The sequence below is a fragment of the Coturnix japonica genome, chromosome 5 (genome assembly GCF_054131305.1).
Source record: "Coturnix japonica strain WE chromosome 5, WE-NBRP24, whole genome shotgun sequence".
In the NCBI taxonomy this organism is placed as follows: Eukaryota; Metazoa; Chordata; class Aves; order Galliformes; family Phasianidae; genus Coturnix; species Coturnix japonica.
Window position 1 is genome coordinate 26,010,092 of NC_140667.1, and position 26,975 is coordinate 26,037,066.

The following is a 26,975-nucleotide window of genomic DNA, read 5'->3' on the forward strand; positions in this document are numbered from 1 at the left end:
ACCCACAAAGGGTTGCTTTCCAGAGCCTACAGAGAAGGCTCTGCACTTCTTGAATGTATTTTTCACTTCAGTTGATTATTTTTACATAAGACATACAAATCTCTGCTAGAAATAGGAGCTATCCTAATAAATTATCCAATGAATTCAACTCGTGCAAGATGCACGAGTTAATCCTACCTTCTCATGTAAACACTTTTTGTAATTTTCTGCACATACTCCCTGCCTGATGGCAAGTTCTTGAGTTATAGTCTTGTTTTTCTTCCTCTTGGCCACTTCTAAGAAGTAATTCCCTTCTACAGACAGAGCAACACATTCAGAGATATCTTACCATATTTATGCAGTTGCTATGACCATAACCCACAGCTATCATTCTCCACAGTCATTCCATTTTCTCCCTGCCTCTACTGTTTTAATGTGAAGCACATTTTTCTTGGCCTCTGTGCTATTGATTTTCTTCATGTAAGTTTTCGTGCATTTCTTTCTAACACCCCTGCAAGCAAAATCCTTCTGGACAAGCTTTCTAGTTCAGACTCTGTTTGTCTTCACTCTGCTCAGTCAATGGACTACCCAGGTTACAGCCACTTCCACATATTTTCTGTCCACCAAATCAATGTCTCTCTGACCCCTTACCAAACCTAGCTACCATTGTTCTGTTCCAAATATTCAGCTCAGTGTTTGTCTTTGGCATTCTCACTTTCCTTTCTGGGAGTAATCCCATCAATAGAGTTTAGCTTTCAGAAAAGCATCTTATTTCCCCAAGTGTTTCTTTCAGGCACCTAATTCTGCCCCCTTACTCCCAAAAGAATGAAACACGCCACCAATCTAATTCTCTGCAGTCTTATTCCTCTATATCAGCTGACTGATTTAGGAGCAGTATTAGCTCACCCTGGAAACAAGGAATCTTTCAGTCAACATAAGGGTGAAGAAAACATGTAGATAAAAATCCAAAGGGGAAGTATTTGAAAGTCAGATTACTGGAAGGCAATTAGGACAGAAAACCCTTCCCTGACACACACACCAACATGATAAATATTCCAATATGCCTCCTACAGAAGTAGCATTCTTTATTCCTTCTACAGAGAGCAAAATCAGCAGGGACTCTTTGTAAGAAGGCTTATACATCTGCAGAGTGCAGGAACGATCATTTTCTCAGTATCACTCCATTTATGTACACCCCAAAATGAGTGCCAGTCAGAAGAATCCTTCAAAGCTGTATGGTGATAGAATATATAAAATATATATAATGTATATCCTATATAAAATATAGAAATATTTTAATAGGAACCCAACTCCCTCATATGTCAGTAACTGCATGCATGCACGGATATAAAGAAACATAGTAAATAAGGAATCTATTATTATATAATCTGATAACAAGATGTTTTAAGATGCTATCAGCTAATTTCTGTCCCCAAAGACTCTTTATGCTCTGCTCTGACTCCAGAATGCTTTTATCTATTGTCAGCCAGAATGACTAAATCCCAGGCCCTGCTGGACTCTGGAACTAAAGGTCTTAAAATTTAATCATTGCTATTAATTCAATTGGCTAGATCCCTCTTCCCCCCCCCCCCAAGTTTAGCATGCATACAAGAATGTAAATCCTCTATCTGCAGTAAGTATATATGTTAATGTTTCAGGAGAAGCCAGAGAAAATATATAACCATCTTACTTCCGAAAACTCCAGTGAGGACAGACATTTAATGTCTAGCTGTTCTGTCTCATTTTATTGCCTGTTAAAACACAGGAAATGTTTATCTTCAGGCAACAGTGATGAAGAAAACATGATGCTGGAACCACATGCTCACGAGTAAGCAAGCTGCAGTGGTCCAAAAGTTTAGAAGGTCAATGATTTCATTTTTATGGACAGCGCATTGCTTTCATCAGTTTCTTGACAGAACAAATAGAAGACCTACGTCTCTGAATCGCTACAGCTGCAGTCTTTGTCTTTAAAGAGAATTTCAGTATGTAGCTTACTGTGTGTGTCTGAAAACTCTGGAAAATGGCACTAGATAGTATAATATATATCATATAATATATATTTTTACATATGAAACATACTGGAGAAGCAGCTATGAGTGACACTTGACTGAGAAAGCCTGAAAGTGCTGTTGGTATGTAGGAACAACTTAAAGAGGGCCCTTGAAACACTTCTCAATCAGTTCGATGAGATGGATAGGAAACTATGAGCAGGCAGAGGGAGCGCATCCCAGATGTGCACTGTACAAACATTTACAAAGTTCATATAACTTAATATGGATTACGAGTCAACATAAGTATTTTCCTAATGCCTTGACCCAACTCCAATATTAGTAATAAGCTATGAAAGCAAACATGCATTTACTACAAAGTCCAAAGAGAGCAGTGAAGATTTGCAATCACAGGTTCAAACAAGCTAAATTCTGGTCAAAATCTTCCATCGAGTGTTTCCCTACTCATTGGGCATCTTTGATGGCCTACTCAACCTTAGTTATTCCATGACTTTTTATGCTGCCTTTCCAAATAGGCAAGCAGCCATAAAATACCACATTATACAGCTCCAACAATCATGATCAGTTTTGGACAAGACTACTGCTCAATTTTAGCCCAGCAGGTCATGTATCTTTGTTCCACTGCAATTGAAAGATCTTTCTGGATGCTGAAAAGTTGTTATTTTGACTTCTGAAACTACATCCTGCATTTAAGAGATTCCATTCAGACCCAGAAACATCTCATTGCCAGCATCATGACTGGTGGGAAACTGACACTGTAAGTTTACATTGGAAATTCGTTACGTAGGAAATACAAACAATTGTTCACAACTCTGAACATTTGTTACCTGCTGAATTTAGATACAGCTTCCAATGATAACTTGAGTAATGCGAAGTTGAATCCCCAGATGTAAATGTCATTTTATATAGCATTTCTCTGGTGTAAAACTACAGCTATAATCTGAGTGTCTCTCTTTAATCTTTCATGGTATTTCTCAAGTAAATAACACTACAGTACTGTTGCTTAAAAACCAACTTCCTGGGGTCTATATTTTCTGAAATAAGGTTTATCTTAACACACCTTGAATTATAGCTTCACTGTTGAAACATATGTGAAATAAAGGTAAAAACAGAAGAAAGCTATCACCACTGCCATTTATTCAATAATGGTTTCATTGCCAAAGACTGGGCTAATAGAAGTCTCTGTGGAAAAATGTAGCTTTAATAAGTTTGAATAATAATTGCTTAGAAAAAGTTAATTTCTTAAAGAAAGATTAATGAGGTAGACTAAAAAAAAAGGAAGAAAAACAAAACAAAACAAAACAACAGAGCTGTCAAGGTGCCAGGAGGACTGGCTGCTCCATGGGAGCTGGGGTGCAGTAGCAGGATCTCTCAGGGGCAGCAAAGCAAGGCTGGGCTTTAAAGCCAGACCTGTCTCACAGCCACCCCCAGGCATCGAGCACCTCCTCAGTGTTGGGAACAGGCCCTGCTATGGTGCTACTGTTGTGGGGCTGACAATTCTGAGGGCCCAAATGGTGTTCCTGGCTCTGGGAAACGTGCAAGGAGGCTGGACAGGGCCAGCAAAGCCTAGCAATGCCATCAAGGCTCTGAATAACAATACATCTGGTATGTATGCTAAAACCACATGCTCTTCAGGATGTGAGCTATTTCTTTCTCCTTTCTGTGTTCAGAAGACCTGCTCTGGACTACAGCGATGACCACTTAAAATATCTCCAAGCAGCTAAGCGCTGCAAGATGTGGCATTGTTCACACCTAGCTGTTGGGGGCTGAGAACATTCAGTATGTCTCAGACATTTATAATGCAGTTGTATGCTATTATTCCAATAGATGCATTTTCAAGATAAATCCATCTGTAACCAGCTATGCTATTAGCCTAAAATGCAACAAAAAATATAGGCAAATGAATCAGAAGTACATGAACAAAGCATTTTTTATAATTCCTTCTTAACCATTGATCTTGGCTCAGACACAGCAGGCTTGCAAAGAGCTTTGAAGGTGAAGAATGCCAAGAACCATTTTTATGAATAATGAATAAGCAATCAAAGAACTGCATTTGAACAAACCTAGGGAAAAAAAAACAGAATGAGAGAGAACAAGATGGTGACAGCAGGAAGCGAAACACAAAATGATACAGGAGAGCAGCTTATTAAGATAAACTGTTTCTCAAAGAGAAGGAAAAAAAGCAGAAAAAAAAGAAGAAGAAGAAGAAGAAGAAAGAAGCAAAACATTAGTTTGAATGGCTTGAGGTCTTCACTCGCTGTGTCCATCTTCCATTCTCTTCTACCACTCTAACCCTGCTCTGTTAGCATATCCTCTCTAACAAACCCACTAAAATCCATCCATTCCCCTAAAAGTTCAGCTTCTCTAGATACTTTAGGTTCTTCCTAGAGTACTTAGCCCAGTCCCTTACAGTTCCCAACTCATTTCCATATTCCTTATGTTTACCTCCCTCAGCGCACCCCACTCTTTCTATCCCATTATGGGCTCCAGCACAATATAGCTGTCCCTTTCCACATCCCCTGCTTTTCTGTCAGCTAGACAGAGCGTAGCACCTGCCTCACCTACCACAGAACTGGGTAGGTGCTGCCTCACTGGACTAATTTACTGGTTAGTGGGCAGAGCAGGCAATAGCTACTATTCAGAAAAAGAAAGCCTTCCTGAGGCTCTGGGTGGCCAGGAACTGACTAGAGTATAAGAGCAAACTAAAAAGACACAGCCACTGCAGAGATGTTAAATTAATTACTGAAATCTGAACAAGAAACAAGAGACATTCAGCTCCACAAAGAAGATGATTGTGAGAACATTTTATGACCACAGACTTATTTTGGAAAAGTGGTCAAAACAAACAGAATGAAGTCACTAGAAATTGTTTATCCAAGTGACCTAACAGGAACTCAAAGGTTGAAACAGACAAATGATCACATACTGGCAGACAGCTCTTTCAGCTAAAACTGCTTCAGTATGTCATTATTGAGAAGTGGAAAGTCTGACACCAATTTACAAATGGGCCCCAGGAGAACCCAAAGAATTATACACCCACATACTATAAAATTGGCATCTACTACATAAATTAATAGAAACTATAACAGAGAACAAAATTAGCTGATACCTGCATTAATACATTTGGGGAAGAGTAAACTAGGCATCTTTAAAGACAAGCCCTTCTAAGGCTATTGCAGTTCTTTGAGATATTTGTAAACATATCAACGAAGGTAATCATCTGATACATTCAGACTACCAAAAAGGTTTGTACAAAATCCTTCACCTAAAGCTCTGGAGAAGAAGCCACAAGGAAAATCCTTGCATGGATAATAAACAGGTGGCCAGAAGTCAAAAGCAAATGTTGAAGTGAAATCTCCATTCACTGCAAAAACTGACATTAGCAGAATTCTGAACCTGAACTGCTCAACACATTCAGAAGTTACACCATAAACATGGAAATAACAAAGATGAATGATAAGCGTAATAAAAGACCGAGAACTAGAGACAGACCGCAGAGAACTACAGAAAGACATTATAGGATGAGTGAAAGGTTAGTACAATGAAAATTGAGATTTCATGTACATAAATTAAGCGATGCACAGGGAAAAAAAAATAAACTGTATCCTAACAAATACAATGACGACATATGATTTAATCACTAAACAGCAGAATCTTGGCTTTGACAGATGTTGTACCATTAGAGGTCTAGGTTGCTTTAAGAAGGCAATGAACACATTTAGGGAAGAGAAACAGAGATAACTCTATCCCAAAGGGTTCATAAACCACATGTGACTAGCCAGTGGAAGCATACTGAGGAAAATTGTACATATTTACCTATCTTCTAATAGATTTTTCTAGACATCTGCTTATGATGTAGCTGGAATCAGAATATATGGCAAAAAAAGCCTTTGGTTCTACACAGTATGCTATGGAGAATCACCACAGCAGAATGTCTCAGTGCTGTTGGATCTTCCCATCTTTTTATAGCTTGCACAGATCCAGCATGTTAGGGAAGCTGAAATAAAGTGGTGGCCAAGCAAAACCTTTTTTCTTCATTCAGCATGCCTTCAAGAGGAGCTACTGACTACATGCAGGGGACAGTCTAATGCTAAAGAGAAATGTCAGCATTTGTATTTGTATATAGGGTGTTTCAGACATTTCCATTCCAAAACATCACCAGGCTGCAGACAGGCAGGCAAGCAGATGAACTGAATAAAGTATATTCTGCCTGTGGTTCTTTCAACACAAAGCATAATCTTCTATAAGATGTGAGACAGAAAGATCTTATTTAAGCATATTTCCAACTCAAGATAAGAAGTCTATGACAGCTAACAAACTTGGCTTGATTACTGGCCTCTTGTCCCTAATCTTCAAAGAAGCCTACAAAGCACTTGCAAATACTGAATATAGGAACAGAATTTCATAATTGCTCGAGAGATTAAAAGTTATGGTCTCATTAAATTTAGTGGCATATTTATTATTCCTCACAACTCTCACTAAACACTTATCTCCAGGTGATAATTACCTCTTCCCATCCCCCCTCTTATGTTCCTTAACATCTAATAAACGTACCACTTCTTCCTTTACTAAGACTTTCCATCTACTCAGCAGGTCACCCTTTACCTCAGATAGCCCAATTCATTAATATAATTGAAGTAAAATTCAGAGAAACTGCTCTCAAACTTCATTCACTTCAGAAAGGTCCCATTTGTCCCTCAGAAAGGAAGAGGAACCCAAGTTCCTAACAACCATGTTCCTTTTCTGACAATACTGAATTGCTTTAGTATAATTATTACATCCCCCCATAAAACCTAAACCATACAACTTCTCTCTTTCGTGTACTCTTGGTTTAAATGGGCTAACCAAAGATTCATTCATCTTCCTTCCAGTGTCAGTTCTCTAAAGCTTTGAAGCAGGATATAGCAATTACTGCTTTGCAGACAACGACTCCCAAGCCAAAGGCACTACCAGAATTTTCTTGTTTAACTGTCACATTAGACTTTTCTTAATGTACCACAGCAGGCCTGATGACTTCAACCAATTAGTTCTTTTGGAAATACTTCCTACAAGTATCTTTAAATTCTTGCAAAGGTATTCAGAAGAGCTTTTACTTACTGCAAATCCAGAAGGCAGCATCACTGCTAGCAGGAACAGAAGGAACAAGTTCTTCATCTGTGTCTGTGGGGACACAAGGATTATTGATCAGAACCGCTTGCTTCTTTGCTACTTGTATGGTGACAAAGCTTAGACACTATGCAGAAAAAAAGTGAGGTGGAACTAAAATCAAGATGAGAGAAGAAAAGCAGTTTTATCACTGTGCTCCCTGGAGTGATGAAGGCAACTGCAAAGACTGGAATTACCTTGCACAGAAAGGCAGAGTGTAATTACCAAGTACAAATATTTCCCTGAACTTTCCTCTGGTATTATGAGAACACCATCCCCAGGCACAATGGAAGGTGCATGCTGCTGCATGTCTGCCCTCCCACCCTTTTACATATACACATGATAAAACACTAAGATTGTAACGACTTCAACCAACCCAAGGTAAGAATTTCCACTGTTAACATTTCTGTGCCCTATAGTCATCCTGTGTGGCTTGATGAAGCTTCATGTCTCTTGTGTGATTGTGCATGTTTAAAATCCTACAGTTTGTCATAGACAACTATAACTTGATTTAACCATCTGTAGTTGCAGTCCCTCTGCAGAGCTTGAAGGGAGATTAGGGCCACACAGACGACGAAGACAGGATACAACTAGTTGTTCCACATTAAAAAAACAAAACAAACAAAAAAATCAAGGTATTATGCTAATTTGGGACCTCAGAATTATACTGGTGCATTGCCTCTTGATATTTTATCCCTCGTCCTGTGAGCTGCAGAAACCAAACCCACACCAACCACCATTCACCACAGTTTACAGCTGTGAAAAATGGCACTTTGGTCACTAGATACTTCTTACTCTTTATGGCCCCTTCTCAGGACCTGTTGACTGAGCGCAGAACAAAGAGATTCACTAGATGCCCCTAGCATAGTTTTTATCTAGACCAAGTTACTACCAAATTTGGGAAAAGGAAAGGAAAAGCCTTATTTTTACAATGTATTTAAAAAAAAAAAAAAAAAAAAGCAAAAATGACACTCCTTTTAATATTACAATGTCATATTTTCTTCCTTTAACCTGACCTATTAAATCCAGACAAAATGTAAACAGATATTATGATTTTATTGCTATAAAAGCATAACACCATACCAAAAACAAAATGAAACACGCTTGATATAGCATTTGGATCTTTCAAGTAACTTTATGGTGGGCAACTATTATTCTTGTAGTGCTACGCCTTGCTGAATCCACTCTGCTCATTACAGCTCCATAAATCCATATGTAACATGGATGTTTATATTTCCAACATTCAGAGTGGTGAGGATGAAAAGCTTGTTCTCTAATATTTTTCCTTTGGAGCACTGAAATTAAGCGCTGGAAACCCAGCTGGACCATACTCTGTGCAAAATATCAGGGAAGTGCAAAGGAAATGTAACGAGAAAATAAGCTTCTGTCACTATATTCTGAATGCCAATCATATGATTCCTAAGAAAATGAAGCTTTTGGAGCTTTTTATATGAATAGACTTTCATTGACTTTGCATTAGCCTTCTTAAGAAACTGAGAAAAGACTGTGTAGCCTCTACTGCACATATGCACTATTTATTCTCTTTCAATTAAAATCAAAGGAAAAAATCATCTAGAGCTGCCCTCCACAACAGGTTAAATACACTCTCAGTGCAGTTGAGGCACTGTGTCATAGCCCTACCTAACAGTGACATTTTGATAGATAGGACAGCTGTGAGAGACTTAGAAATAATAGAATCATAAAACAGCTTTGAGTAGAAAGGACCTTAAAGATCAGCTAGTTCCAATCCCCTGCTTTGGGCAGGGTTGCCAACTACTAGATCAGGTTGCTCAGGGTGCCCTCCAACTCAGTCTTAAACATTTCCAAGGGATGGGGTAGAACAACACTTTTGCCACAAGTTACACACACAAAAACATCAAAGCTCTTCTGAAGCAGCTTATAATGTCCTTACACCACTGGCAAAAAGGCACTGTAAGAACAGCATTTTTTTTTTTAATGGTGTTGATGTCAAACAGAGATAGATATTTGAGACTGCTCAGCCTCTTTTCTTACTGTCCAGAGAAAAATCTCTCTTCCTCAGCATTCCTCTTTCATAACTTCCATTACTTGCATTTCTCAGGTTCACATGGACAGCTGTAGGAATCGCATCCATTGCTATAGCAGCCTAGCACGGCTGCTAATGCACTGACCGCTCCTGAATCTGAACCTAGAGGGAGGTAAGAAGCTGGGCCAAAACCATGATGGCTCCTGGAGAGAAGGCTAGAGAAGCAGCTCAGCACAGCCAGCAGCCAGTCCCCAAGAACATCTTGGAGGATTTTAGCCAGAGTAAAAACATTCTATGAGGGAACAACCAGAAACCGTATCAAATATATGAGACAATCCCTAGCAAAAAGCGACAGGTTATAGCTCTCATGTTCACTTGTATATTTGTGCCATTGCATGAGCATGAAAATTGCTTTCACATGTCTAACATCTGGCCCAAATTTAGCATTAAAGAGTTTAGGCCATGCAGCCCTATTAAACTAATCAACAGATTCCAGGAAAAACAGTCAGAAGGAGGAGCGGGGACTTTTTTAGCCCATTAAATGCTCCACTGCAAAACAAATATTGTGGCCGATTCTCTGAGCTTCAACAAACTTGTTGTTTTGAAAGCTTCCTCAGATGTTGTATTCACTGCTGACCCTTTTAGCCTTAATTCCAACTGGAAATTACACAGATGGGACCTGTGAATCTGACTGAAACCTTCAAGAAAAAATGGTCAAGTTATGCAGTTATGCTTCTGGATTTAACGGCTCTTTTCTTCCTTGCAGGACCTGAGATACGGCAACATATGTTATTCTGTTTGTTTTGCCATTCTTCTCACCAAAGCCTGAGCGTGCGGGGGAAGGAAAGAAAAGGACAGTGTTTCACAGTGCTTTCACTTGTGACAACAGCAGCTGCTGCATTCTGTGCCTCCTGCCCTCCTTTAATTCTTTTCAATGCTCCCCATCTACGTTTACCCACTGTTAGAACAGCATCTCCACCCCCCTTTCATTCAGAAATAGTAGCAGGGCCTGAGGGGAAATCATGACTATACAACCCAGATATGGAACATCTGCTGGAAAACTAACAAGGAAGAATTCCTGCCACAGTGCTAAAATCTGAAGTTACATCAGTAAGAGGGAATATGAAAATCAACTCACAATAAGTAAGGAGCAACCAGGATCTTCAACCAGAACTAGAGACGGGCCCAACTGAAATCTCTGTTCAATGTAGCAGAAGAGATTCAAGTTTTCCAGCCACTGCATCTGCTATTAACTGCTCAGGTTATATGAGTAAAAGGTACGAACTGGTGACTGGTTCCAGCTATCCCTAAGCTTAGTCAAAGAAGGGTATGTCCATAGCTGAACTATGAAGCTCTTTTCTCCAACAGGGGCCAACCCAAACCTGAGTAACACTGGAGAAGTTTGACCTTGGAATTGAATTTAGCAACTAAGAAATGTACTTCTGTTCCAAAACAATAAGGATCATATAATATTTTGTGGAAACTTGAGAAACTTCTTTTTGACAATACCCATAAAGCATATACTGGTCCCCATTCCCAATTACATTCACAGTATAGATTTCTGTTTGGCACTGCAAACAGGAGGCACAGAGTGTCACAGAGGTGATGGCTATAATTTCTAAGTCTGAACACAGTTCATCTTTCAACATTCACGTTCCCAAGAAACAAGAATGTGTATACACATAAAAAATGACTTTGAAACTGCCAGTTGATATCGAGATTCCAAAAGTAAAAAGCTAACCTTCTTTGAAGGAAAAAAGTACACAGTGCAGAGATGAAGAGATACTAGATTTCTAACTCATCTAGATGTAACTCATCTGTAACTTCAGATAAGCATCCTTATTTCGAGGGCTCAACACTGAATCTACTCAAATAAGCTTTTGCTTTAACAAACAAAATGTTTAGATAAGTATCTTTCAAGTTTTCAGTAAAAGAGTTAAAACTGGAAAATAGATGTGGTAAGAATGGCAGGGTGAGAAACAGGAGGTAATGGAACAGGGAGCAAGTTTTTTCCTAAACAACTTTTACTTCTGCTGCGTGGAGCATTGGGAAAGCATGAGGATCACATCACAAAGCCCTAAGGAACCAATAATTGTATTCCCTTGGACAGAGGATGTCACACCCAAGATGCATCTTAACATGGTGTCTACCTCTTCTCTTCCCTGCCTACAGCAATTTTTACTTTTATTTTGTATGTTTTTTCCAATCAAAATTTGGGCCAGATGCTCTTTGGGTTGGGTGGATGAGACTATTCATACACATGTGCTTGTTCAAGTAAGAGGATAGATGACTTCCTTTTGTCTTGACCACACAACAAGCCACATTTTATCAAGAGCTGTTTGTATGCAAAGCAGTGGATAAACATTTATTAAATGTGTATTTAAATACAAGACTGGTTGAAAGTGCTTAGTGGGACAAGAAGGGAGAAAGAATAAAGCAAAAAAAAAAAAAAAAATTGAGTCAAATTTTTACTGATACAGATTTATTAATTCACTCTAAATGCATGCTAGGAGTTAAAGAAAGCAATCCTGTTGAGATGTACTTTCAGCAATATTATGCATTTTAATTTTTCAGCTGAGTAACTCTAAAAATTTACCTTGTTAAGTTAAAAAGTTAAGAAAAACATGCTAATGAGCACAGCAGCAGAGCTGAATAACAGCAACATATGAGCTTTTTCTAGAATGCTGTATCAACAGCCTTTCAACTCAGCCTTCCGCCTGATTCATAACACACACAAAACCTGAACTGGAGCACTGCTTAACATTGCTGACTCTGAAGTCCTCTGTAAAAGCACTGCCAGCGTATAGCAACATCAAATTCAGAAACACCTGCGGAAGCTATAGAAGACCATCTCATACAGTTCTATACAGCAATCACACAAAACATAAGCTGAAAAACCATTGGATAAAAGAGCAAGATTAGACTGTAACACACTGAAAGACTAAGAAGAAACCACACCATACCCTAACAGGGGTTGGGGAAGAAGTTGATCTGCTTCCTTCCCAATCTCCATACTGCAGGAGATCATATAGTGCTTAATGAGGACAGATATCTTTCTACATATTAATATCAGCCATGATTCAATTTTCTGCATCCAGCCTTCCACTATTGAGTCTGCAGTTAGAAATTCATTATGAGAAGATAGGATAGATAGGATAGAATAGCCTTCTATTTGGTAGTCTCACTGTTCTTAGTTGTTAATTAAGTGTGTGACCATGTAGGGATAAAGAGGAGAGCATGCAGACTGATTTAGACAGTAAATATTGCAACAAACAGTCACACGCTGCATAGAGAAAATGCATGACAAGGATATAATATCCCAAACATTAACAATTGAAGAGGAATGGCTAACAACCTTCTAGGTCAATTACTGCCCTCAGTGGCACAGACTTCACTTAAATGAATTATTTAGCCTGATCTGAAATATTACCTGACACTGAGCTCTACTGCTAGCGTGCCAGCTGGCTCAGATTAACCCTTTCCAATTCAAAATTTGAAGAATTCTTTAGAAAGAGAAGGGATGCTGAAGAACAACTTCCAATTTCATTTAACTTTGTTTCATCCTAAACATAAATGTGGTAATTCTGATCTGTGCAAAAGGTTAAAAAAAATTACAAAAAGTGCTATCTTAAAAGGAAACTTAAAAAAAAAAAACAACAAATTGTTTTGTGTATTTTCAAGATCTACATCTCTTCTTTGAAAGGATATTAACACTACATTCAACATGCACTCACTAAATACTCATGTTACATTTAAATTCATTTGGTGACTAACAACAACGTTGGTAGAAAACTAAAAATATTTACCCTGACTCTCAGGCACATTTCAACTGCTGCTACCTCCACATCTAAAATAATTATTTAAAATTTAAAAAAAGGTTAAGTTTTACCTGCATATAGGTGCAAATATGCCAAGCACAACCAACTAGTGTGGGTACATCTATTCCCTAAGCAACTACCCTTTCAGACTATGATGCTGACATACCCTTGGTGACATGAAGCTGGAAACTCCTCAGAGAAATCAGTGGGTTCATTTGCATTGCTGTGCAACAGAATGCTGAGTAACACAAGTAGAAACAAAAGACAGGGAAAAATAAGAAAAAAATAAAAATAAAAATCAAACACCACAACTTTCAGCTAACTTAGGAGGCAGAACCTCAGCTAGTGGAAATAGGGCCAGAGTCTCTAAGGACACCAGCCAAGCATCTTTAATCTGTCACTAAAAATTAACTTCATAATAAAGATCTTAGGAGAGTGTGATTGCACAGCAGCGCCTAGAGAGATCTGAAAGGAAGCACGTGCTTAACTGTGTGATCACAGCAAACTAAAGTGGGATCTAAATATAGATTGGCTTCTTGCTCTAAAACTCTTTTGTCCCACAGGTGCCAGAAGCAAAACCTTTAGTTACTTCTTTAAGAGTTAAGCAGAGAAATACACAATCTTCTGACAGTACTTATTTCCATACATCGCATCTGTGTGTCAGGAAAGCTTGAGCTTGTTACTGTGCAGGGAAGCATAAACAAATGTTTTGTACAGAGACTAAGTCTTTAATGTTGAAGTGTCTCCTCACACACCTAGTAACTTTTGTTAGTCATCATCAAAGAAAAGATATTGGACCACAACAAATCCCATTTCAAAATCCAATATTAAATTTAAAAAAAAATAAGACAGTGACACTGCATTCAGAAGTCTATCCTTTCCAGTGAGATAAGTTCTTTTGACAAGTCCATCTACCATGGGCATAACTGCAAATGACTTTACTAGATCAGATAAATCACCTGTCAATCACCCAAATGTCTGGTCTTAGTAGCTATGGTGGGTACTCCAAGGAGTTTATTCCCAGTTCTAATGCTTCTCAAAGATCTAAAAGGAAACCAACTTATTTCTTCAGTACTTCAGTCAGTATCGGTATACCAGTAGAAGAACAATTCCTCCTTGTATCAGCTAAGGACAAGGCTCTAATACCAATCATGAGAACACCTCTAATTATATCTGATGTGTTCCAGGTGCTGTTCTTATGCAAAAATAGCATCTCTTACCCTCTTACCAAAAAGATGGGTTTTTTTCTGTTCCTGTGTACTGGTGAGTCACAAAGTGCATAAACGCTAATAAAGTGTTAACCATTTTATGATATCATGAAAGACCTTCCTCTGAACAATGGGAAAGCCATTCAGCAGCCTAAGCCCTACCTGTTACAGGCCACAGAACGTTAGCTTGTCTTATTTATATCACAGTCAGAAGGACATATCAATCAAGACTGGACATATATATATATTATTTTTTTTGCAGGTTCCCTATTTTCTAAAGAAACATAAGTGTTCATTAAAAAAAGATTTGCTCATAACCAAGGTTGCAACCATTTTTCTTGGTAGTACCCACAAAACATCTTTTTTCCCTGTTTCCAAAATGTTTTCAGCACGTTCACATTGACTCCAACCAAATCTTGGTGCCAACTTTGTAATCCCTTAAGTAACAAGATATTTTACCAAGCAACATCAGAGGAAGATCTGCATCCCTAAAACAGAGATACAGGATTCGCATCAGAAGATTATCACTGAAGATCAGCAGCTAAGATAATTCATTCTACAACTATGATAGCTTCCTTCTCCTTAAAATTAAAGCAAATTAAAGCACACACAGAGAAAGAGTAGCAAAAAAAACAACAAAACAAAACAAACAAAAAACTATATCTTTTCTCAAACATCCCTTCAAGTCATTTGTCAAATCCTTTTTTTCAAAGCTCCATTTAGAGTGGACAGCTCACTAAGGATTTAGAAAATGCACATACTACAGAGTAACTACTCCAAAACACAGCATTTCCCTAAACCATCAAGTGTTTACACTCTTGAAACAAAATATTTCTAAAACAAACACCTCTGAGGTGCCAGGATGCTCTCTGGTGTGCGGGAACCCCGAAGTACACTTGAAGTCTAAATTATCTTTCACAGAATAAAGAAAATACACTAAAAGCAAAACTTCTGGAGACCTCAAGTTTCCTTTATGCTTTAAATTTTTGCATTTTATTAATCAATCATTAAGTTCAATAACCTCAATAAACACTAGTTCAAGCTAGTGACATTCCAAATATACATAGTACTACCTACTTCTGTTGCACATCACACACTTCCCTTCGCTACTTTTAACAGCAGAGTGTATAGTCCTAAAAGCCCAAGGGTGAGGCTGCCCAACACACCTAGCTGTGTAGCACACTAGCTCACCAATAAGGTGCACCTGGGAAAGGATGGCTTTTCACAGCTGCTCCATTTACAGACCCTGGAAAACACTCTGGCATTAGAAAAGATAATGGTGACCAAGAGAAAAACATACAAGTTACAAGCAAGCTTGCAGAAAAACTGGTGAATGGCAATTTTAAGTGCAATACAGAAGGCATAAGAGAAACTCCTAAGGCTTATGAAGACCCAAAAGTAATAAATAAGGGGTTCTTTGGGGGCCCTGCAGAGAGACTTAACAAAACTTAAAATCTCCTTGATCTTTTGTACTAAGATTAGTTATTCCTAGCAATAGGAACTCCATTCAAGATTGTTAACTTCATCAAAGCTTTGAAACTTAATTATTAAGCAAATGTCTCTCCACCCAACCACCCACAAGGAACACCAAGACATAAGACTAATTTACTATCCTACCATGTTGCCACCAGTCTGTTGCCATCTCTTTGACAGCACTGTTCCCCTAAGCAGCTTCTTGGCCTCCCTCTTGTATCAGACCTCCTCCAGACTGAGAACCCATCCTCCAAACCACCCCTTTCACAAGCAGGTTTGCTGATTCAAGCACTACTGTTCAGTTGGGATCAGACCCCAAAATGGATCCTGCCTCACACAGCTGAAAGCAACGCAGACTGATCAGGAGACACTCCCTCCCCCCTGCTAGAACATTTACAGAAGCAGCTGAGCACTCCAGCGATAGTGGTCAGCAGACTTAAGAGTCCTAACACCTGGGCAGAGTTTTTTATTTCTACCAGCAAAAAGCATATTTCTCCAGTCAGTACCCCTGCTACACGTGCCATGGTTTCTGTGGTTTTTTTTTTTCCCTGGTGGTGCACATGCATTTGATCCTTCCACCCTTTTGTTTCTCCTCACTCATAGTGTCAGGAACAGTTTTGATTACATTAAGTTATAGTATAATTAACTGCGAGGGAAAGGGATTAATGTTCACCAACCACATTAAGTGTTTTCTTCCCTCCCTACCAGGAAATCCAATTTTGCAGTGCATGCAATCAGGTAACTCCACTCTCCTGCGTTCTTTGAACTGAAGGAAAACAACAGTGGAAAACCAAAGAGAACTTAATACAAACAAACAAACAGCACTAAACGAAAACAGATGTCCAGGTGGAAGAATAAGGATATAGCCCAGGACACAAAGACAACTCTTACCTTCTGCGTGTACCTGTGAAAGGTGAGTGCAAAAGCTGGAGGCACTGACACCACTCTGTAGCCAAGCAGCAAAAACCACTTTCCTACCGTTCAGGTTCAAACAGTGGCTCCTAACCCGCTCTTTTCTCCAGCTTCTGTTTGGTTACTAAGCCTTACAACACAGGAAAAGGGGAGTTGGGTTTCATTTAACCCCCTCAGCCTCCAAGTTTCTTCAGAAGAGTTTTCTTTTGCTTAGGAAGCACAGAGTTCTAAGCATGCATACACACATGCAAAACTCTAACTCCTGTAGTCTGTGTGCGAGCACACACATTGGCTCTAAATTATGCCTTAAGTTACTGAAGGGGTGGAGCCCTTTAAAAGCAGTAGTATTTTAGCTGTAGGCAGCATATCAAAAGTGAGACAGATCGCTTTGGTATTCCATTTAGTAAGTTCCTAACTCTAAACCAAAATTATTTCCTTTAGAGCTAAAGCTTGCACAGTACAGAGATAATTTTTTGACCAAATAAAGGGTGAACTTAGATACAAGCTAATACCAGCTAGCTCTGGATATAAGCAGAGTTAATCAGATCCCTGAGACTAGAAAATACTGCTACTTTGGATACGGATATGAATTTAATCAAATACAATGGCAGCTCAGGTTTCTCTATTTTCACCTGAAACAAATATCATGCAATTTAGATACCATCTTAAAATTCCCAAGAAGAAACAATTTAGCAGTAGAAAAGCTGTTGAGGGAACACAAATGTAGTTGGATGCATTACAAGGAAAACTTGTGTTGTTAATCATGTGGATACTGGGGAAGTCATTGCATAACAAATTAAATGATGCTGTTGTTTTATCTAGAAAACAGATCTTTTTTCCCCACTATTGATTCTATCCCCTGCTAAGCATAAAATATTGAAATACAGAGATCACTGATCTATAAAAATAGGTTCTGGATCAGCAACTATATCAGCTGTCAGCATTTTCACTCTACTTAAAAAATAAGTGTGAAATAATATGAATAGTATCTCCAAGATTATGACAACAGCTTTAAAACTTAAGTTTGGGTTCTTCTTTTTGTTTGCCTTCCACTTTGAGAGCCCTTCTTCATCAGTAGTTTATTTGAAACTGTGAGGAACAAAACCCTACTTTCAAAAGGAAAGCTGAATCTTCTGCTTTTAGGTAATTCCATGTACTGGATCTACAAGGAAAACATCAAGTTATGCAATGAAATATCCAGAGCTGGCACTGCTGGTCTCTTGTTGGCTACATTACTGCTTTACCCAATAAGAAGAGACAATAACCTTGACAATTGTTGACAAGCTTAGACAGCACATAGCTCCAAAATGAAGCTTCCAACAATGTCATAAATGCTCCAGGTGACACAGAACCATAAATATTACAGCAAGCGATTTTATTCAAAGGCTACAGCTGCTTTAATCCCTGTTGGTCAATCCCTGTCTGGCAACTAGCTACAAAAGGTACATAGCACTCAAATTCTACAGTTACATATCCCACATGGGACAGAGTTCAAATGAAAGTTACATATTTTCCACATGCAAAAACAATCCTGTACTTTCCTGTCCAAGCCAACTCTGACACAATAAACAAAGTCTACAGGACAAACTAACAGGAAAACCAACACAAAATGTCACCACCTCCACCAACAAGCAGGCGAATCTCAACGTTTTAAAGATACAACAAACCCCAGTGCTGATGCATGACTATCTATGCTCCCCTTGTAAGAAACAATAATGGAACACTGTTAATGTCTAATTAAGAATATACAGATAATTATCGTTGCTGTTTAGAAACAATTGTTCCTTGGGCCAAGCTGCAGGCCTTTCTTCCTTTCAGAAAGATGTTATCTCAGCCTACCCTTTTTCCTCACCTACCTTGTACTCTCAACTGGCCACTGGCTACTGCCATCCTGCCAGCTGTCATGATTATATCCTGGGCTTAATGATATTTGATCCTCCACAAATAAAAGCCTGAATGCCTGGTCTTACACAAATAAACCACACTTGCGGATCAGTTTAAAGATTTTAGCTTGTATCACTTGAAAGAACTGAAACTGAATCCTAAAGATTCAAAAGCCAATAGAACAAAACACAGTTCCAGATGAGTTAATAAAAACCTGAGTCTTAAAATTTCTTCTCACAGCAGTCAGATTCTTAATGATTTTTTGGAAATACCAGGCATAGTAACCTACTTGTGGTTCTCATGTTTTTGCTGACAGTTTAAGCTACAAAGGAGTTCAGAAACAGGGAAAATATTACTGTCCGTGTTGGTATCTAGCCAGAATACATCCAGAAACAGTTGTGCCTACTGCATTAAAGCAGACACTGCACAAACACATCTAGATTTATTTTAACCCCATAAAGCCTTAATAGATAACCTGATAAGATGTTGAAATAAACCAAGAAGTGACCAGACTTTTACCACAACTAAGCAGCATGAAACACTGATGAAAATCCTTTTATTAACAAAAGAAATTAAGAAGTATGCTCATACTTCCTAGTTCCAGCAAGGACATGACAAAATCAGATGCCATTAATGTGAGATTCAAAATGAAGGCCAGTTCTTGCCAGGAAAAGGACAACACAGTATGAAGTAAACAAATCTTTGCCCTGTAGTTCTAAAGAATGTTTTGTGTTTGTGTCTTTTCTCTGTCAGGAAGAACATTATCCTCATGCTGCAATTATTTTCATCACCTACCATTTAGTGAAAGCATGATAATCCACTTATTCAAGACCATTCTTGTCTCTTGATAAGTCAACTACAATTCATTATGGAGTGAATACATTCAGGACCTCATGCATTTCTCTCTTGCCACCAGCTCTATCCAGTGGCTGGCCTGGAAGCAATGGCATCTAGGTGTCACATATGAGATCATTAAAAAGAAAAAATCGAGGTGAGCACATATTAAATAGGTACTGCTGAACAACATATCACTTTTAAAGTTATCAATTAAGTGCCTTTGCTAAGAAGCGGGTATTCTCTACAGAAGCTGCAGTGCTGGGATTTCAGCAGTTACATGGACAGAAGTCTGCAGCAAACTTCCATTCTCAGGTATACTTTTCCAGTTACATTAATGCCCAGTTTTGTAGATATCTGCAGTAGCCTATGTAAAGGAAATCAACAGCCATTTCTATGCTTCAGCCTAGTACTTTAGGGCACAAAATTCAGGCATGTCTTCAAGTCCTTCTGAGCACACGATAACACTGAATTGTATCGTAACATTCCAGGTAAGTGTGCTGATGACTGAATGACATGGGAAAGAAACAAGGGCCTCTGGGATGTCAGACTAAGTCCACTGCTATCAGGGACACTACAGCACATAATTCCTTCTATCAGATGTGCAATGGTCTGAAAATTGCACTTTTTTTTTTTTTTTTAGATACTATTGTTTCTCTTTTAAAGATAAGGCAGAATAAATTTGATTAAATCTGAACTTTTCTTCAAATTTGGATCAAGTACTGATAACTCAGTTCTTCTCAGACTCCCACTCAACACCACAGGTTAGGCACGCCATTTAACCCTCTGAATTACAGCCTCTCATTATATAGAATTAAAACCTTTCTTAATCCCTCAGGAAAACAGGTTTGCTCTCCTGTGCTGGAAAGCCTGTTGCAAGGCTGCACACCAATCAGCTCTTTACAATGTAACTGCATCAAAGCCTGCTGCACTCTTGTAATAACTCATGCACTCCTCTCTCCCTCCTCCATGCAGGAACTCTTTCAAGACTTTGTAGATTATCTGATCTAATATATCCTATATAGGGACTGTTACTAGCACAGTAATTTATTTATTTTTTGCAGTTTGCCAGTGTTGAGTTCCAGAACAGTACAGGAGTAAATTGTAGTAAGACATATGGAGAACAGGCTCCAGTGTTCATAAGGTTATTGGTTCATAACTCTGAATGCCCTAATCCAGGGCTTTGAGAACTGCAAACAACTGTGCACAAACAGACCTAAACTTCTGAAAGAGTCACCTTCTATACTGTCTTCAGATTCCCCTGTGATTTTTAATCTAGATGATTAAACTGCAGCTGCTGATCTCAACAAATTCTTCAGGAGATACTGTACTTCTGAAATCTGGAGATCTTTCCAAAGGCAGAATTTCATGAAGCACTGATATGTAAGGAAATAGGTATGGCATAGGATTCTTTCACTTCTTTCATGGAGGAGCGTTAGAGCTGTGATTTGTGAAGTTTTGGGGACCTGTAGGTGACTCCTAGGTTTTCCTTACATTTTCCTGGCTGCAGTTCACTTTTGCTCTAAGGTTCAGTATGCAAGCACTCCCCAGCAAGTTTGTGTTCTTCTTTGTTTATACACTCAAAAATCCCAGGATACATCTAGCTATTGCTTTCAGTTCAGCAACATGGTTTCTTGTTCAGTGTGAGCTACCAGCCAAGGATTCCTATCCATCAGCCTGTGTGCTCATGGGCATCAATTAATTCCCTCCAGGAACACTCACACACAGTGTCCAAAGAAGAGGTGGCTTCCTGTAATGGAAGTATAAGCTTCATTCCTATCCAGCCTCCCTTCTTGGGCACTTCCATTTAATACAGCCCAAAACAGTGAAAACAGTAATCAATATTTTGCTATAATCTGTTCCAAGAACAGACCAATTCACAGACATGTGGTCTGATTGGGTCTCTTTCTCTTAGACTCTTCTGGGCAACTAAGCCAATTACTGTGCTGTGCTCTCCAAGACAGACTTCAAATAAATTGGCTTTTTATATTCAAAGAATTAGATACCTCTCTTCATCCCTTTCCAAGATGAAGGAAATGGTAAGCCTGTCACTTTGTATTTATCTTGACTCTCTTCCAAATCAGGCAAAACTTCTATTCAGATCTTCTATTTATGCCAACTTTCTGAACAAACTGAGGTGCTACACACACACACACACACACACAGTTTCAGTTCCTCATCCTTAGGCCAGCTTAGTGCTGGTGTTCAAAAAGCAATAACAACTTTCAAGTGCTGTGTCTAACTCCAGAAAAAACATTGTTTTGAAAGGCACTCCAAAATACTGCATTTCAGGATCCAAGCAAAGGCACTGATCCTTTGCTACACAAATGTTTGCAAATGAAAACAGAGGGCTGGCACACAATAGGACTTAGGTTGATTTGAAATCAGCCCAACTATTCCCAAGTTTAACCAGTGGAAGCTAAACCAGGACATAACTGCATCTATTGGAGAGGTAGAGGGAACTGTATTAATTTTTTCTAGCACTGGACAATGTGTCCAGTTTTTCCAAAGCCTTATTATTTTATATTTACAAAAAAATCTCAGCTTTCTGTAAAACTAGACACTTGGAATACTAATTACTAAGAAACTTAAGATAAGGCTCCTGCAATCCCATTTTCTTTTTCTGCATCATGGATTTAAATATTACGTAGGGTGAATTTGGCAGCCACACAGAGAATCTCATTTAGAAAGATTAACCTGGGAGCACAGAGAGATCTGGAATGTCTCCATTAGTCTATTCCTTGCTGCAGAGCATTTACACTAGAATAATTGTTTTTAGCAAGCATGTGCACACACTCAGAAATAACATATATATGCATTAAATGAGGCAATACCTTACCCAGAACAGACGGTCCCTCAGCTGTTTGTTTTCTTTTTATTGTTGATTTTACATTTTAATTATATATAAAAAGTAGAAGAAAGCAGAGGTGGTAAGCAGATTTGGGCTAGAAAATTAATTCCCAGAGAAAACAGTTTTAGTTCTTATACAAACAAATACAGCGATTAATTATTTTTTTGTTTCCCAAGCTGTTACTGGTAAGCAAGTAGCAAAGAGTCAAGGCCAGTCATTTATATTCAGATTAGATTTGAAAACAAAAAGGACAGACTCCAGTCTCCCAAATGTTTTCTAGATATTCCAATCTGCTCCACCCAAAAAAAGCAAAAATAAAAGTTTAGAGCACACAAATGTAATAAAACATGTTGTCAAAGCTCCTATTTACAGTGATTCACAAAGCTGTTCCCATTGATGTCCCAGTACTTTGATTGCCAAACAAACAACAGCCCTCTACTTGGAAGGCCTGGACCACAGCTCTGTCAAATTAATCTGAAGATCTTGATTTTCAAAGGCTTTGGATCAGGCCCAGACTGAAGTGGCGGAGGACAGAGCAGAGAAAGAACAACAACTATCTAATTATAGGCCCGATCTTGGTGTTTTATAATCAGTGACGAAATGACAATTATTTTCACTAGTGCTGGACTGAGTCCTAAAAGGTCTTGCTAAACTATTCTGCCCCTGCCTGAAGCTCTCTGGAATAAACAAAGCAGACAGGCTTCACTCAGTATGGTTAGTCTTCCCCCACCCAGCACACTGTGCCTATATTCCTGATAAAACACAGACTCCGAGTCGTGCAGAAACAGATAACAGCATCCCTGCTTCTCACAAATTTCAGCCCTTGTTACAGGAGGGAGCTTGCCTGGCAGTGACAACAATACAGCAAAGCTCTGAAGAGAAGAAGGAAGCTGACAACAATCCTCCTGGAACTATTCCAGCTCTTCTCTGTTTACACATCCAAGCTTTTTCTCTCAGTAATCTCTCCAGACTCCCCTCAGAGATCGCCTGCTATTCACTGTGCAGCCAGAAGTCACCTGTTCTTAGCTGGACTTGGCACTGACTACACCAACTGCCATTTAGGAGAGACAGGAGAGAGAAAAGTTGAAAGAAAAACTTCTGAAAAGCAATTCCCACCCCAGTGCCCCACATACATTTATCCTTCTAACCTGAAGTCCACTTATACATATTACTTCTGCTTAAGGAAAGTAATTTCAGTGCCAAAACATGCTCTTAAGTTTAAAAAAGTGATATATTCAGCACAGATACAACTCTAGCATGGTGAATATGTAGTCATTACGATTTAGATCTATTGAAATGGAAATTGAGACAGAAACTTTTCTAGTTTTTTACTTCACTTTGGAATTGTAAGAAGACAAGAGCGACTGCAACAGTATTAAAAGATCCTCTGGACCAACATGCCCTTGATAGCAAGTACTTGGAAGCTTGAGGCACAATGTTGGCTCCCACTGGTGCCCTTTGGTGTCAGGCAGCGAGGAAGCTGACACCCATCTAAGGACAGCATCACAGCCTGGCTGTGCACAGAAAAAAAGCTAGCAATGAAACAGAGCAACAGGGGCTGTCAAGACGATGATCCTTCCCTCTGTCTCAACAAAGTCTCACAGCACAATTCTCTGCAGTGGCTCAAGGCAGAGACAGTTCTTTTCCGGGATTCTGTCCTTGTGCAACCCCCACAGGGCATGAGAAGGTGCCCAGATCCTGGCAGCTATTGCTGTATGCCTGTGGCTCAGATTTCTGACAAGGGATTCTGGAATAAGATTTCCCTCCCAGCATAATGAGGCATTTAGTCATTAACAAAAGAGCCTTCTGGGGCAGAACTCCAGCTGCATCTGAGATCTTGCCTCCACAAAGAAATTTCTTTTTCCAGCACACAGGTTTAGTCAGAGGTGGAAAGGAAAGAGTTGCTTTAAAATACCAATCCAGGGATTTTTGGTTGCAGCAGTTGAAGGTTTCTCTTTATTCTTAGAGCAGGTTCCTTCTCTTTGCTACTGCTTCACAGCTGCCGGTTGAGCTTCTGTGCTTGTCGCTCCTTTGCCTCAAACGCAAACTTGGTGTCCTGCAACTGGGCAATTGCCTCCTTGGCTTCCTTCAGGTCCTGACAGATGTGCTCATACTTCTCTGTCAGCTCCTTGTTCTCCCGGCGCAGCTCCTGTACCACCTGGTTCACCTCCTCTGTCTGCTTGGTGCAGTGGATCTTCAGCTGCTCTACCTCAGAGAGCATGATCTCCATATTCTTGACCAGTGACTCTAGTTTCTCCTTTGACATGATGTCAGGATCAGTTCTATTCAGTCGTCCTAACCCAAACCCAAAAGGGATAAAGAGAGCAACTCTGTGTAACATGCACCAGGAAGCCTAATACTGACAGTCTTGTGGTCTTTTTATACTCCCTTCTGCTCATCCTCCTCCCTTCTCTTTCCTTTCCCAAAGTGTCTCTAATCTTCTTTGCTTGGTTAATCTACTTATTTTTACTGCACTGTAGAAGGGCTGACAACCCCACAGCAACATATGTGCTGTGCAGCAAAAGCCAGAGCAATAATGAGAATCTATGCCGTCTGCCATAGAAAAACAGCTTTCATCTGAAGAATTCTCTTGGGAAGCCTATTAAAGTACAAAGAAGAGTCTTCAAGTCAGACACCTACTCCTGTCCTGCAAATCCAGTCCCAAGAGTAGAGCTAGTCTTTCATCTTAGATATACTGAGGTAAGCAATGTTACAGCAATAGAAGCCAAGTGTAGGCAAAGAAGAGAATCAGTGTCAGTTTCTTTGCCTCTCTCCTAATCCTAATGTTTGGGTGAGATGAAAGGTACAAAACAATCATCCCGTTTTTTAATTTTTTTTCTCCAGAAGAAGCTCTATCCAGCAACTAACGCCACAACAGCCTGTGCCCCATCTTTTATTCACAAAGTTCACAAGAGTTCACAAACTTTAGTCCTCTAGTTATCAGTCAGTGGCTACCACAGTTGCCATCATCATCATCAGGAGCTGGGCCAAAGTACCACTTGAAAGTGGCTTGTGTTCTGACAATGACATAAAGGCTAGAGATTATAATCTCTAGTTCCATTCCTCTCAAAGTCACTTCAACTTTACCTGTGACACTGGATCAGAGGTGATGTACCACATGGCCTACACCAAAGGGCTTCCCAAGATGCTTCCAAAACATAGCCAGGAGCTGCCTGAACACATAAGAATTTCTTCCAGGACATACATGCTATCCTCAATGGTCTCAAACTGTTCTTGAACATTACTGTGAACCTGTGAGACTCAGGACTGAGGCATGAGTCTGAAAATACACTGATTACTCATACCATGCCAGGCAGCAGGATGATCCCAGCAGCCACAAGGGATTGAGAGAGTCTGGCTGATTTTCTGAAGTTTGACACGGACTGTTTTATGCATTCAGAGATCTGATGTAACAATATTATCCTGGAGAAATTAATACAGTTGAAAAAGTGTTATTGTGTGTGGCTCTTCACGAAAAACCCATGCAATTAAACACTGATTGCTTGGTCAGAGGGCATAGATCACAGCAAAGACAAGAAAAGTGGCTTGCCCTTGGATTACTTGCAAAGTAAGGCCAAATGAGTCTCTCTCTCCTTCTTCCCTGTAACAGGAACTCCAGGCTAAGCCTACATACCCATAGAAATGCAGTTCAGTTTGCCATATATTACATATAGATGTGGATCTGCCCTCACCTCACAGGAGTTACAGTTAAGTGCACAATATTGCATGAGGATCTTTATTCCTGCCTACTGTTCTGCAGCCAGCTCCCTTAAAAAAGATCACTAGGTAGGATTCTGTAGCCCCATCACATACATCCAATACTGGAATGGGAGAGAATACACATTTTACACACATAGCTCCTAGAAATACCTCCAGTCTTTGACCTTTAACCAAAAGATTTCATTTTTTCTACTATGGAGAGGTTCAGATGCTTCATCTCACAATTCATTCCCTGCTTCTCCCCTTTCTAGGCTCAAAGAAATGAAACCTTTTCTTCCGGGAATTTTACATCTCCCTCATCCCTGGATGAAAGCACTGCTGGACACTGGCCAGCTCTGACAGTGTTCAAAGGCCTAGGACTTCTCACAGCTGGAGGTTGAAAAGTCACTCACAAAGCCAGCCATCCTATTGCCTCTCACACAAGTGCACCAGTGGGCCCCTCTCCTGCTGGCAGATGGAACGTTTTGCACTGCACTTTTAAATGAGTAGAAAGAGTGACATCCTTCAGATGAAAAGAGTGGGAGAATCTAAACATAATTAGAATATGTCCTAAAGTCCTTGAAGAAACATTTGCACTGGCTGTCAGCCCAGATCCCACGTGATGCACATGGCACTGGAATAGGCTGGAACACGTTGCAGCGTAACAAAACAGCAGGTCTTCATTAGTGAGGAATCTTCCCTGTCTAAACAACTGTACACAAGGCACCTAAGCATTTTAAATCAAACAGAATTACAATGATGCATAAAGGGAGTGCCATAGAAGTAACTCACTTGGATATTAGTAATTGATATGCCACCTCTCACTGTATTGTTCCCAAAATTAGTTAAGTTGCCTTGGATACAGACAGAATCTTGGCAAGAGAACTGGGTAAGAGACGCTACTAAAATAGCAATGTAAGACGAAAACAAGGAGTAACATGACCTAAGCTTCTGACAAAGGGAGATGGGAATTACTAGGGTTAGTTTGATTCAAAATCTTCTTCGATTAAGTAAAACGTAGGAATTAAAAACACGCTTGTTTAAATTGTTTAAATGCATGTTTAAATTGTAATTGCAGAATGATGCAAAAATCAAGCTAGAGAAAAACAATAATGAAAATCTAACACAAGCTGTAGGGTTTTCTTTTTGTGTGTGTGT

The 26,975-nt window shown here is 39.4% G+C and overlaps 1 protein-coding gene and 1 long non-coding RNA gene across 10 annotated transcripts in view; one reads left to right on the forward strand and one right to left on the reverse strand.

Moving 5' to 3' along the window:
- PAPLN (papilin, proteoglycan like sulfated glycoprotein) overlaps window positions 1–26,975 on the reverse strand; it is a 58,194-nt gene that overhangs the window by 28,322 nt on the left and 2,897 nt on the right. For 2 of the 5 annotated variants that reach the window (XM_015864587.3, XM_015864584.3), the window contains exons 1-2: window positions 15,782–15,921; window positions 7,086–7,148 (exon numbers count right to left, since the gene is read on the reverse strand). In XM_015864587.3, the coding sequence (XP_015720073.2) occupies window positions 7,086–7,148; window positions 15,782–15,784 (66 nt within the window). In that variant the 5' untranslated portion in view covers window positions 15,785–15,921. Of the gene's footprint in view, window positions 1–7,085; window positions 7,149–15,781; window positions 15,922–16,528; window positions 16,833–26,975 lie in introns of those variants that run through there. The other 3 variants (XM_085548897.1, XM_015864585.3, XM_015864586.3) reach the window with 3 other exon arrangements.
- On the forward strand, window positions 16,309–26,946 carry LOC107314875 (uncharacterized). 5 transcript variants are annotated; one of them, XR_004307380.2, is made up of 4 exons: window positions 16,348–16,550; window positions 19,187–19,424; window positions 19,518–19,582; window positions 26,090–26,946. It is a non-coding gene; the product is annotated as an uncharacterized LOC107314875 (long non-coding RNA). The 5 variants fall into 5 exon arrangements; XR_014946605.1 differs by lacking the exon at window positions 19,518–19,582 and adding an exon at window positions 24,681–24,818; XR_014946606.1 differs by lacking the exon at window positions 19,518–19,582.